This window comes from Ranitomeya variabilis, chromosome 1 (assembly GCF_051348905.1).
Source record: "Ranitomeya variabilis isolate aRanVar5 chromosome 1, aRanVar5.hap1, whole genome shotgun sequence".
NCBI classification, from domain to species: domain Eukaryota; kingdom Metazoa; phylum Chordata; class Amphibia; order Anura; family Dendrobatidae; genus Ranitomeya; species Ranitomeya variabilis.
The window spans coordinates 474,856,667-474,871,445 of record NC_135232.1 but is presented as its reverse complement, the minus strand read 5'-3'; the positions used below and the strand labels follow the sequence as shown (position 1 = coordinate 474,871,445).

Genomic DNA, 14,779 nt, shown 5'->3' with positions numbered 1-14,779 from the left:
TATAACACAGCCCACGTAGTATATAACGCAGCCCACGTAGTATATAACGCAGCCCACGTAGTATATAACACAGCCCACGTAGTATTTAACACAGCCCACGTAGTATTTAACACAGGCCACGTAGTACATAACACAGCCCACGAAGTATATAGCAATGTGGGCACCATATACCTGTTAAAAAAACAATTAAAATAAAAAATAGTTATATACTCACCTTCCGTCGGCCCCCGGATCCAGCCGAGGCCTTTACTGATTTTCCTCGCGCTCCGGTCCCAAGAATGCATTGCGGCAATGAGTCGAGATCATGTAGCGGTCTCGCTACGTCATCATCTCGCGACACCGCTACATGATCTCGAGTCATTGCCCCAATGCATTCTTGGGACCGGAGCGGTAAAGGTTGCGGCGGGCTTCGGAAGGTGAGAATATAATGTTTCGGGTTTTTTTATTATTATTTTTAACATTCTATGTTTTTACTATTGATGCTGCATAGGCAGCATCAATAGTAAAAAGTGAAGCGGTGTTCAAATCCCGCCCCAATCAGCGACCCAGGATTTCCGTTACGGAAGTTACAAACAGACGGAAGTACCCGTTAGGCTATATATATATATATATATATTATATATATTTCGGGTTAGATACAATATTTTGATCACCTCTTATTGCAATGTTGCAGCTGCCAAAATATAACGGAATTCTATTTATTTGATTTTTTTTCTTTTCTCTCGTTATGCCATTTACCGATCAGATTATTTACATTATATTTTGATAGATCTGACATTTCTGAATGCAGTGATGCCAAATGAATGTTTTGGGGTTTTTTTTAATCATTTTTAGTGATGAGCGAGTATACTCGTTACTCGAGACTTCAGAGCATGCTCAGGTGGTCTCCAAGTATTTTGGCGTGCTCTGAGATTTAGTTTGTGTTGCCGCTGCTGCATGACTTACTGCTGCTGGACAACCTGAGTACATGTGGGGGTTGCCTGGTTGCTAGGGAATCCCCACATGTACTCAGCCTGTCTAGCAGTCGTAAATCATGCAGCTGAGGCGACACAAACGAAATCTCCAAGCACTAACAAATACTCAGAGACCACACGAGCGTGCGCGGAAAACTCAATTAAACGAGCATACTCGCTTATCACTAATTGTTTTATTTTGAAAGAGGGAAGTGAAGTAAACTGTTGTTTTTTTTTTTACATTTTCTTCTTTTTACTGGCTTCACAATAGTCCCCTTAGGAGACTTGAAGCTGCGATCATCTGATTGCCTGTGCTACACGTAGCAGTGCTTCAGCACTGCTATGTGTAGCATAAATCATGAGGAAATTTGGAATGGCAGGCACGGGGATCTTATGTAGACCCCGGGCTATCATGATAACCCATCAGCACGTGACTGGTGACGGTGGGCGGGTCTTGTAACGTGCTTCCGCCCAGCGCGTGTTAAATGCCACTGTCAGAGATTGACAGCGGGATTTAACTTGTTAACAGATTATGGCTGTTAGAGGCACCTGACAGACAACTGAAAGAAGCAGGCTCAGCGCCAGAGCCCAAATCAAAGGCATGGACATGACCGATTATGTACCTATACGTCATAGGTCGTGAAGCGGTTAACCCCTTTCTGACCTCGGACGGGATAGTACATCTGAGGTCAGATCCCCCTCTTTGATGCAGGGCTCCCCGGTGAGCCCGCATCAAAGCCGGGACATGTCAGCTGTTTTGAACAGCTGACATGTGCCCGCAATAGCGGCGGGTGAAATCGCGATTCACCCGCCGCTATTAACTAGTTAAATGCCGCTGTCAAACGCAGATAGCGGCATTTAACCGGCGCTGGCGGCCGGAAATGACTTCATCGCCGACCCCCGTCACATGATCGGAGGTCGGCGATGCTTCTGAATAGTAACCATAGAGGTCCTTGAGACCTCTATGGTTACTGATCCCCGACAGCTGTGAACGCTACCCTGTGGTTGGCGCTCACAGCACACCTGCATTTCTGCTACATAGCAGCGAACATCAGATTGCTGCTATGTAGCAGAGCCGATCGTGTTGTGCCAGCTTCTAGCCTCCCATGGAGGCTATTGAAGCATGGCAAAAGTAAAAAAAAAATGTTAAAAAAATTAAAAAATATATAAAGTTTAAATCACCCCCCTTTCGCCCCATTCAAAATAAATCAATAAAAAAAATAATCAAACCTACACATATTTGGCATCGCGGCGTTCAGAATCGCCCGATCTATCAATAAAAAAAGCATTAACCTGATCGCTAAACGGCGTAACGAGAAAAAAATTTGAAACGCCAGAATTACGTTTTTTTGGTCGCCGCGACAAATAGTATCATTAAAAACGCCAGCTCGGCACGCAAAAAATAAGCCCTCAACCGACCCCAGATCATGAAAAATGGAAACGCTACGAGTATCGGAAAATGGCGCAATTTTTTTTTTTTTGGTATTTTTGTTTCACCACTTAAATAAAAAATAACCTAGTCATGTTAGGTGTCTATGAACTCGTACTGACCTGGAGAATCATAATGGCAGGTCAGTTTTAGCATTTAGTGAACCTAGCAAAAAAGCCAAAAAAAAACAAGTGTGGGACTGCACTTTTTTTGCAATTTCACCGCACTTGGAATTTTTTTCCCGTTTTTTAGTACATGACATGGTAAAACCAATGATGTCGTTCAAAAGTACAACTCGTCCCGCAAAAAATAAGCCCTCATATGGCCAAATTGACGGAAAAATAAAAAAGTTATGGCTCTGGGAAGGAGGGGAGCGAAAAACGAACACGGAAAAATGGAAAATCCCAAGGTCATGAAGGGGTTAAAATTATCTGTCACCAGTCTTTACAAAACAATCCATATTACTAAACAGATCATTTGTTTGTTAAATGGGAGTTCTGTACCTAAAATGTCCTTTCTAAATACCAATCTTTATGCCATAGCCCCTTTTGTTATTCGCTTTATTATACAATACTGTACACTACTCCTTATCTAGCTAATCACTAAATGTGTTTTTTTTTGCTTCACTTCTTGTGATGGACACCTTCTGAAGATGTCCTAGATCAGGGGGCTGCACAAAATGATCAACTTGAAAATTTCCATGCTCTATTTGGTCAAACAATTAGCTCCTAATTTGATGGCTGGAGCTCTCTCTCTTTGGGGCAGCGGTGATGTTAAGTGGTCATGTTGCTTTTCACAACTGCGTATCCAATTTGTGTCGGTCTGGAGCTCAGTCAAGTTTGTGATAAGTTTTGTAAAATTCTCGCAGCAGTAAGTTGTTAAGAATACAGGTATATTCCGCTGCAGGTCTCCTCAAGTGGGAAATTGATCATTGCTCACATTACATTTATAGAACTCAAGTAGTGGGAGGCTTGCTTTATACATAACATAGGAGACTGTGGTATACATCACATAGGAGACGCTGGGGCATATACACCACACAGGATTCACTGGGGCTGCAGCATATACATCACATAATAGACAATGGGGTTGCAGCATATACAGGTGCTTCTCACAAAATTAGAATATAATCAAATAGTTAATTTATTTCAGTTCTTCAATATAAAAAGTGAAACTCATATATTTTATATAGAGTCATTACAAACAGAGTACATTTAAAGTATTTATTTCTGTTAATGTTGATGATTATGGCTTACAGCCAATGAAACCCAAGAGTCATTATCTCAGTAAATTAGAATACTTTCACACCAGCTTGAAAAATGATTTTCAAATCCAAAATGTTGGCTCAAATCCAAATGTACGTTTAGTAAATGTACTCAATACTTGGTTGGGGCTCCTTTTGCATCAATTTCTGCATCAATGCGGTGTGGCATGGAGGCGATCAGCATGTGGCACTGCTGAGGTGTTATGGAAGCCCAGGTTGCTTTGATAGCAGCGTTCAGTCCATCTGCATTGTTGGGTCTGGTGTCTCTCATCTTCCTCATGACAATAACCCATAGATTCTTTATGGGGTTAAGGTCAGGCGAGTTTGCTGGCCAATCAAGCATAGTGATACTGTTGTTTGTAAACCAGTTATTGGTACTTTTGGCAGTGTGGACAGGTGGCAAGTCCTGCTGGAGAATGAAATTTCCATCTCCAAAAAGCTTGTCAGTAGAGGGAAGCATGAAGTGCTCTAAAATTTCCTGGTAGATGGCTGCGCTGACTTTGGTCTTGATAAAACACACTCCAGCAGATGACATGGCTCCTCAAACCATCACTGATTGTGGAAACTTCACACTAGACCTCATGCAGCTTGGATTGTGTGTCTCTCCACTCTTCCTCCAGACTCTGGGACCTTGATTTCCAAATGAAATGCAACATTTACTTTCATATGAAAACAACACCTTGGACCACTGAGCAACAGTCCAGTTCTTTTTCTTCTTGGCCCAGGTAAGACGCTTCTGGCGTTGTCTATTGGTCATGAGTGGCTTGATACAAGGAATGGGACACATGTAGCCCATGTCCTGGTTATGTCTGTTTTTACTGGCTCTTTAAGCAATGACTCCAGTACCAGTCCACTCCTTGTGGATCTCCCCCAAATTTTTGAATGGCCTTTTCTTAATCCTTTCTAGGCTGTGGTTATCCCGGATGCTTGTGCACCTTTTTCTACCACACTTTTTCCTTCCACTCAACTTTCCATTAATATGCTTGGATACAGCACTCTGTGCACTGCCAGCTTTTTTAGCAATGATCATTTGTGGTTAACCCTCCTTTAATGACTGCCTTCTGGACATCTGTCAAGTCATCAGTCTCCCCCATGATTGTGGAGCTTACTGAAACAGACTAAGGCTAGTTTTACATTTGCGGGCGAGGGCTTTGCAGAGGGCTGCGTAGTTCCTCCGGGAAGCCCCGCCCACTGCCGCGCCTCTTCCTTCAGCTTGGCATGTGTCCTGCGTACCCTATCTTTAACATTGGTTACACAGGCCATGCGGATGCCTCCACATGCATCATTTTGACGCTGCACCTACCTGCGTCGAACGCAACATGTTACATTTTGTTGCGGTCTACACAGCGTGAAAATGACGCATGCGGAGGCATCCGCATGGCCTGCGTACCCAATGTTAAAGATAGGGTACGCAGGATAATAATAATAATAATAATAATTTTTATTTATATAGCGCCAACATATTCCGCAGCACTTTACAACTTATAGAGGGGACTTGTACAGACAATAGACATTACAGCATAACGGAAATCACAGTTCAAAACAGATACCAGGAGGAATGAGGGCCCTGCTCGCAAGCTTACAAACTATGAGGAAAAGGGGAGACACGAGAGGTGGATGGTGACAATTGCTTTAGTTATTTGGACCAGCCATAGTGTAAGGCTCGGGTGTTCATGTAAAGCTGCATGAACCAGTTAACAGCCTAAGTATGTAACAGTACAGACACAGAGGGCTATTAACTGCATAAAGTGTATGAGAACACGATGCAAGGAACCCGATTATGTGTTGTTTTTTTTTTTTTCTATTTTTAATAGGCCACACAGGGATAGTTAGGTTAATGCGTTGAGGCGGTAGGCCAGTCTGAACAAATGCGGTTTTAGGGCACGCTTAAAACTGTGGGGATTAATCGTATTAACCTAGGTAGTGCATTCCAGAGAATCAGCGCAGCACGTGTAAAGTCTTGGAGACGGGAGTGGGAGGTTCTGATTATTGAGGATGCTAACCTGAGGTCATTAGCGGAGCGGAGGGTACGGGTAGGGTGGTAGACTAAGACCAGAGAGGTGATGTAGGGTGGTGCTGAGCCATGGAGTGCTTTGTGGATGAGGGTAGTAGTTTTGTACTGGATTCTGGAGTGGATGGGTAGCCAGTGTAATGACTGGCACAAGGTAGAGGCATGCCGTCGTGGGCGTAGCTGAAGGAAGAGGTGCAGCAGTGGGCGGAGCTTCACGGAGGAACAACGCAGCACTCCGCAAAGCCCTCATCCGCAAATGTGAAACCAGCCTTAGGGACCTTTTTAAACACTTAGGAAGCCTTTGCAGGTGTTTTTTATTAAATTAATCTAATTTTACTGAGATAATGACTTTTGGGTTTTCATTGATCACTCTGTAATGACTCTATATAATATGAGTTTCACTTTTTATATTGAAGAACTGAAATAAATTAACTTTTTGATGATAGTTTAATTTTGTGAGAAGCACCTGTAGATCACATAGACGCTGGGTCTGCAGCATATACATCACATTGGAAACGCTGGATCAGTAGCATATGCATCACGTAGGAGACACTGCAGCATATCACAGGAGATGTTTTGGCTGGAGCATGCACATCACAGGAGACGCTGGAGCACATACTTCAAAGGAAACATTTGGAGCACAAATCACAGGAAACATTGGGGTTGGAGGCTGGAGCACATAACTCTGCCCACAAAGTACATTCTGCTGCTGGCCCTGGCCCCCAGCGTTAGCATGTAGTTCATCAATGCATGCGTGCTCACAGTGCAAAAGAGGTTTAACCCCCTCTCTCCTAAGCTTGTTTTCATCTTCCTGGCCAGACCATTTTTTTTCAATTCTGACCAGTGTCACTTTGAGATACTAACTCTAGAACACTTCCACAGATCCCACCAATTCTGAGATTTTCTCGTGGCATATTTCATGATAGTGGTAAAGTTTGTTCGATATTTTTTTTTGGCTAGAATCGAAAGCGGACGCCATGATGTGCCTAAACAGTCGAAACTCCCCCCATAAGGGACCCAATTTTGAAAACTAGAGCCTTCAAGGAATTTATCTAGTTGTGTGGTGGGCACCTTGAACCCCCATGTGCTTCACAGAAATGGATAAAGTTGAGCCGTGAAAATAAAAAAAAAAAATCAAATTTTTTCAACAAAATGTTTGTTAGCCCCAATTGTTTAATTTTCGCAAGGGTAATAAGAGAAAATGGACCGCAAAAATTGTGTATGAATTTATAATGTGGTCGTATGTGTAACTTGTGCGGAGTATATCAATTATAAGGCTATGTGCACACGTTGCAGATTTGACTGTGGAATTTTCTGTGCAGATTCTGCATTTCTTGGCAGAAAACGCAGGTCAGAATCTGTGCCTTTTTAATGAAAAGGCCAGATTTTTTTGGGTGCAGGTTTCACAATAGTAAATTGCGTCTTTTCATATTCCCTTCTTGGAGCATACTCTGCACCTTGTTTGTGATCTTCCCTTCTTCGCTATTGGGGGAATCTCTCCTGGAAAATGTTGACCTGGGACGATATGGGCACCATTAGTTGCAGAAGTACTGGGACCCTCACCCTCTTGAGTGCCTTGATGACTACTTCCTGAAAATGAAGAAAGGTGCACAAAAGCATTGTATACTGCCATTTTTTTCTACCAAACTTTAGTTTTCGCATGGCACTATTTGGTTTGAAGACCTGATCTAAGAGATCTACAACTCCCATGTACTTAATATAATCCAGGATGCAATCTGGCTTTGGGACTTGTGTTATGGTACCTCTGACATTTACAAGGCAGCTGTTATCACAATGTATGGTGATCAAGATAAGAACAACCCTCTTGCCCTTATACTTGTCTCTGCATTGGGCTCTGCTGTCGCCTTCTCAGCAGTTAGCCAATTATCGGCTTAGGGAGGGTTCTCTGATTTTTATTTTTTTTTGCACAGTGTCACATACAACTGTACCTCTAACAGAGAGGGTCTTGAAGAGTGGGATACTGGTGTAAAAGTTATCTAGGTAGAGGTGATAACCCTTATCCATCACTGGGTGCAGCAAGTCCCACACAATTTTCCCACTCAACCCCAGGACAGGGGGGCATTGAGAAGGGTCAATCTGGATGATCTTCCTTTAGTAGACGCTAAAGCTGTGGGTGTACCTTTAGGTACTTTCGCACAGCTTGTACAGTTTCATTCCTAATTTTAACCTCCCTTTGAAATGAACCAGAGATTGATGTCACTGATATAGAGATGCCCCTTTGCGGGGTGTCCACCTCAGCAAATTTTCTGCTGAAGTGGTCAACTACTGGCCAAATTTTGTATAGACGATCAAAGTTAGGATCGTCACTATAATGCAAAAACTTTTGGATCACTTCAAATCGTGTCCTTGTCGTGGCCATACGGAATACCGGTGTACTGTAGAGAATATCAGTACTCTAGTATGCCTAAGCTTTGTATATCTGACTATGCTCATATGCAGTACCATGCCCCAAAATGTCATAATTTCTGCTGCATTTACAGGGGTCCATCTGTTATATGAGGACGTAGGATTTTGGGTGAAAAATTGAAGGGCATCCAAATTTGTCTGGGTCACCATAATATTTATTATTTTCTCGCTGGAAAAGAATTTGAAAAAGTTAATTTAATTTCAGGCCAGTGGTGTCAAACTGGATTCCTGAGCTGCCCATGAAATCTGGAATAACGGGCTGATCATTTTCAGGGGTTGGAGTCCACATGGGATCAATTGCTGCAGGAGTTGCCTAGGTCCTAGGGTGCCGTGCTGGGGGTCCTTCCTCGCTAGATGAGGAGGAATAGAGGAATGTGGGATCTTCCTCACTGGCCAACTCCGTGTTGGAGGCAAAGAATTCATATGCCTCCTCTGGTGAATAGCGTCTTCTTAAGGAATCTGCCATTTTTATTTTGTTCTTCAAAACACAGGGGTTGTGTGTGTAAGTAGTGCTTTTACACATGTATTGTGTTGGTGTAAAAGGTACTATTTTGGGCGTGTGCTAGCGATGCGTCCGACATTGCATTCAATGGCGGCATTAACGGACTACGTTACACCGCGTTATGCCGCGGTGTAACGTAGTCCGTTTAACGGAGTCACTGAACGCAATGTGAACCCAGCCTAACACTGCGCTCCCCTCATGCACTAGCTACCCAGCAATAAAAATGTTATTGTTTTTTCTTGTAAAAGAAATACGCTCTCTGCCTACCTATAAAGCTTCTCTGTACTTTTTATATTTTTTGTGAAAGAAAATCAGATGTCACTAATACTGCAAATCGCTACCTATAAAGCTACACTGTACTAACTACTATTATTTTTTTTGTAAAAGAAAATCAGACATCACTAACACTGCGATGTCCGCTACTCTTAACTAGCTAAAAAAAAAAAAGAAAATCAGTTGGCGCTGACTTTTATCAGCAGCCATACCGATCAGAACGACGTGGCAACGGGAAGAGCACGAATGCTCAGGGCAGGACGCCGTGCAAAAAAAATTGCACCAAAATTGGGAGTGGGGGGATGGTGGGGAGAATGTAACAGGGATTAGGGAACTGTTGCTGCTGTGATCATAGATTGCAGGAGGTTCGCACTGGCCACCAATGAATTTTCTCTCTAAGGTAACACAGGGTGGGATACAACTGCTCTGCACGCCAACTCTAAGATAAAGATGGCATGCAGAGTGGTGATCTCCTATTTCAGATTAATCCCTTTGATGCTGATTGGTTAGTAACTATTGTTCAGGCCATCAGCTCCAAAGGGATTAATCAGGAGAAGTGATGTGGTGATCACCCCACTATTTTTTTGGTAACTTTATTATGGCATTACTGTGATTGGCTGATCAATTCTGACGAGCCAATCACAGTGATCTCCGATGCATGGGGAGGGCGACATGCAGAGATGGACAGCAGATATCTTAACTCTGTCACTGCGATGCAACCCAGTAACCAGAAATAGCGGTGCTGTATATATACTTCGCTATGCGGGAACTCCGCTTCTGCAGTTCCGTATGTATACGGCATATGTCTGGAAGGAGTTAAAGGGCCAGCAGCTGTCAAAACGCAGATTCTGGCCCGAGCACTGCGGTCCCCAGGGAATCTGTCCCCAGGGAATTTGCCGAGGGTCGCTGAAAAGGTCATATAAGGCCTAAAGCTCCCCACCCCTGTCCAAGATCCATGGTGATGTTGTGGGAGAAGTGAGGGCACCGCCCACAATCTATCACTGCTGATGATGCTAACTGTGAAGAAAGACATTGTCAGGGAACAGAGATAAAAGGAGTGAGTGATGGCAGGGCCGCCCCACAGCTTCTAGCACTGCCCTCAAATGAATCCTCATCAGGGGGTGGTGATAGAAGCTATGTGTCTGACTCCACCATCGCTCCCTGCTGGTGTCACACACTTATTCTATCTCCACCCCCTGATGACATCTTTCATAGAAAATGCGTCAGATTTAGAAGCAGAGTGCCAGAACTGCGCTCACCTTTCTCACAGATTCTAGCACCATGACCATGAATTCAGGACATCTTCAGATCAAAGAAACTGTCAAAACTGCAGCTCAGCCCCCCAATGGCCTCCTGTTCCAAGAGGGGTGACAGACGCAGGGAAGTGGGTGCAGCCCCAGCTTCCTGTGACGTTCTGGTTGTGACTCCTCTCAAATGAAAAGTCACAGGAAGTGCAGTAAGAAAAAAACACATTTTTTAGATTAGATAGATAGGGAGAAGGGTAGCAAGTGTAGAGTATTTTATAATCAAGCTATTTAGAAAGGACATTTTAGGTAACTGACCACCCCATTAATACGTTTATACAGCCATTTAATGGCTGTATAATTCTGATGTTCTGCTAGAGCTGGCCTCATAAAATACTCTTTTGATTATCATGACTATAATACTTTTTTAAAGTTTTCACCCATAAGTACATTAGTCTCATGAATGATGTCTTTGAGATCTAGTTTATAATGTATGCCGTTTATGTTGTAAAATATGATGATGGGATCTACGCTAATATATACATTTTCACTTTAATCCTGAATATTCTCCTTTGACCTGTAAGGTATGCATAAGGATGTGTGAACCATGCAAGGGTGCAGCTGGTCAGAAAACAATTGCTGTTCTTTTACCGTGCCTTCTGGACAAGGGTATTATGAGCACAGTGACTGAAGTCCGGGCTCTTAGGTAAGTGGACCAGAGTTTGTATGTTAATTGTATTAATGTTACCATTCACTTGCCTGCTTAAAGAGAAAGAGAAATCTAAAATAACTTAAGCATGTCAACCTGACAGAGTATTGTATTCTGCCCGTAGAGGGAACTCACTAGTTATTCCTGTGATTACAGCAGCCTCTTCACTTTTTCTAAACAAGCAGTCAATACCTTAAGTAACTATAAGCTTTGTGAAAAGCTATACTACAGTATGTAACGCCTTATGAGGATAGCGCTATTACACTCTGATAACAGAGCACCAGATGTGGTATCATTCACTGGTTGATTTCACTTTGTTTCCTGTAGCCTTATTAGCCTTTATATTAATTGAATATCTCTCACTCTTCTTCCTAGTATCAACACGTTGGTTAAAATCAGTAAAAGTGCTGGAGAATTATTGAAACCTCATACCCCAAAACTCATCCCAGCTTTGCTGGAATCTTTGAGTGTTTTAGAACCTCAGGTACTGAATTATCTAAGTCTACGAGCTACAGATCAGGAAAAGGTAAGCATTAACAACCTCTTCTAGTTTCCTGTATAACTTACTGATTAAGCAGAATTAAATGTTAGCGCTTCAAAAACCCTTTGGTCTGCCCTTATAGTTATAAAAAAGCATTATAACGACACTTTACTGTGTAAATTGTACTTTCAACAAACTTTGCATAAATTAATAGTACAGATGAATATAACAAACTTTGTAGTGTATCCTATCAGCTTCCCCCTTCTCCTTCCCCTTGCCTCTTTAATTTATCATCCACTTGGGCCTCGATCCCACGTCTTGATACAGGAAGAACCAGTACTGGTGAGATCCGTGGGCCATCTGTATGTACCTATGTGACAGCCGTATGCCTCATCCGTATGCCGTTCGTGTGACCGATACCAGAGCCTGGGAGCAAGTGGTACAGTTTGCGCTGATCTCAGGCGCTGGTGGCTGAAGACAGCTCTCATCATTGTCTCCTGCTTGCGCTGAGATCAGGGCAACCAGGAGACAATGATGGGAGTTGTATTCAGCAGCAGCTGTGTACCTCCTGTGTAACATACAATACAGACCAAAAGTTTGGACACACCGTCTCATTTAAAGATTTTTCTGTATTTTCATGACTATGAAAAGTGTACATTCACACTGAAGGCATCAAAACTATGAATTAACACATGTGGAATTATATACTTAACAAAAAAGTGTGAAACAACTGTAATTATGTCTTATATTCTAGGTTCTTCAAAGTAGCCACCTTTTGCTTTGATGACTGCTTTGCACACTCTTGGCATTCTTTTGATGAGCTTCAAGAGGTAGTCACCGGAATGGTTTTCACTTCACAGGTGTGCCCTGTCAGGTTTAATAAGTGGGATTTTTTGCCTTATAAATGGGGTTGGGACCATCAGTTGTGTTGTGCAGAAGTCTGGTGGATACACAGCTGATAGTTCTACTGAATAGACTGTTAGAATTTGTATTATGGCAAGAAAAAAGCAGCTAAGTAAAGAAAAACGAGTGGCCATCATTACTTTAAGAAATGAAGGTAAGTCAGTCCGAAAAATTGGGAAAACTTTGAAAGTGTCCCCAAGTACAGTGGCAAAAACCATCAAGCGCTACAAACATGAGGACCGCCCCAGGAAAGGAAGACCAAGAGTCACCTCTGCTTCTGAGGATAAGTTTATCCGTGTCACCAGCTGCTCAGATTAGAGACCAGGTCTATGCCACACAGAGTTCTAGCAGCAGACACATCTCTACAACTGTTAAGAGGAGACTTTGTGCAGCAGGCCTTCATGGTAAAATAGCTGCTAGGAAACCACTGCTAAGGACAGGCAACAAGCAGAAGAGACTTGTTTGGGCTAAAGAACAAAAGGATGGACATTAGACCAGTGGAAATATGTGCTTTGGTCTGTTGAGTCCATATTTGAGATCTTTGGTTCCAACCACCGTGTCTTTGTGCGACGCAGAAAAGGTGAACGGATGGACTCTACATGCTCTACATGCCTGGTTCCCACAGTGAAGCATGGAGGAGGAGGTGTGATGATGTGGGGGTGCTTTGCTGGTGACACTCTTGGGGATTTATTCAAAATTGAAGGCATACTGAACCAGCATGGCTACCACAGCATCTTGCAGCGGCATGCTATTCCATCCGGTTTGCGTTTAGTTGGACCATCATTTATTTTTCAACAGGACAATGACCCCAAACATACCTCAAGGCTGTGTAAGGGCTATTTGACCAAGAAGGAGAGTGATGGGGTGCTACACCAGATGACCTGGCCTCCACAAAAATCCAAGAAGAGGTTAAACCGCACCCTATGACCATACAGCCTCCATGTGCATAAGGGCGCACGTCAATACCAGGGGGTCCAACCCGGATACAAGACCATATTCAAAAAGAATCAAAAAGACAGCGCCACAATGGACAGTGAAAAATATCTTACACTTTAATCTGCCTCCTGCGGCGATGTTTCGGACCAAAACGTGCTTGATAAAGGTCCTTGGACCGAAACGTCGCCGCAGGAGGCTGATTAAAGTGTAAGATATTTTTCACTGTCCATTGTGGCGCTGTCTTTTTGATTCTTTTTGAATATGGACCTGGCCTCCACAGTCACCAGACCTGAACCCAATCGAGATGGTTTGGGGTGAGCTGGACCGCAGAGTGAAGGCAAAAGGGCCAACAAGTGCTAAGCATCTCTGGGAACTCCTTCAAGATTGTTGGAAGACCATTCCCAGTGACTACCTCTTGAAGCTCATCAAGAGAATGCCAAGAGTGTGCAAAGCAGTCATCAAAGCAAAAGGTGGCTACTTTGAAGAACCTAGAATATAAGACATAATTTCAGTTTGTTTCACACTTTTTTGTTAAGGATATAATTCCACATGTGTTAATTCATAGTTTTGATGCCTTCAGTGTGAATGTACAATTTTCATAGTCATGAAAATACAGAAAAATCTTTAAATGAGAAGGTGTGTCCAAACTTTTAGTCTGTACTGTAAATAATTAAATAAATTAAAAAAAAACGGCATGGGAGCAATTTTCATAACCAGTAGAGGGAAATCCCACAGCTGGGGACTGATGTTGATAATCTGGGATAAATGACAATACACAATAAGATTCCCAGCTGTTTGCTTAGACTTTCCTGGTGAATTTACTGGGAACCCCAGAAAAAAAATGGCCTGAGGTCACCCTATAAATTCAAACCAGCAAAGGCTAAACAGACAGCTGTAAGTTCATAGTAATAGCTTGGGAAGGGTTCATGGATATTGCCCCCCAGGCCACGAACATTAGACCTCAGCCGCGGCTGCCTCAGAAATGCTGCATCCATAAGATGAGCCAAATCCGGTGCTTAGCCTCGCTCTTCCCACTTGCCTTGTGGCAATAGCAAGTGGGGTAATAGGGTTGGGGTTGATGAACCTTTGTATTGTCAGGTGACATCAAGCCCACGTGTTGGTAATTGCTAACCCCATAGTAAGTTTGGAAATAAACACACAGCAAGAATAAAATCCTTTCTTTGAAATAAAAATCACCACCCTGTTTTACACTTATTTGAAAGCAAAGTTATACTCTATTGAAGCCCTTGGCCCATGTAAAAGACAGAAAATGATAAAAAACCATAATACTCACCTTACGCCTAATCCATTGAAGCCCTTGTCCGTCGTAAATAAAAAAAAAAAAGAAAAAAAAAAGCAAATAATAACCATATCCCTCACCTGTCCGACATGAAGATAAGTGGTGGCATGATGCGAACGTCCAGGCTGATGGCACACAGCAGCTCATGGTTTTCAGCCTGAATGGTTGCATCATGCCACCGTTCAGGCTGTAAGCCAGATATTGCTGAGAAGGATTGTGGTGTGAGACAGCATGGCTTATGTTCACGCAATCAGGAGACATTGATGAAAGCTGCCTTCAGCCGCCGGCACCTGGGAATAGCGGAAACTCATCTGTGTGTCATCAGTGTGTGCGGCACGCATTTTGTC

At 43.0% G+C, this 14,779-nt stretch overlaps 1 protein-coding gene across 1 annotated transcript in view; it reads left to right on the top strand.

Moving 5' to 3' along the window:
* ECPAS (Ecm29 proteasome adaptor and scaffold) overlaps positions 1-14,779 on the top strand; it is a 142,019-nt gene that overhangs the window by 110,819 nt on the left and 16,421 nt on the right. Inside the window, exons 34-35 of the mRNA XM_077250898.1 lie at positions 10,688-10,809; positions 11,188-11,338. Of these exons, the coding sequence (XP_077107013.1) occupies positions 10,688-10,809; positions 11,188-11,338 (273 nt within the window). The remainder of the gene's footprint in view (positions 1-10,687; positions 10,810-11,187; positions 11,339-14,779) is intronic.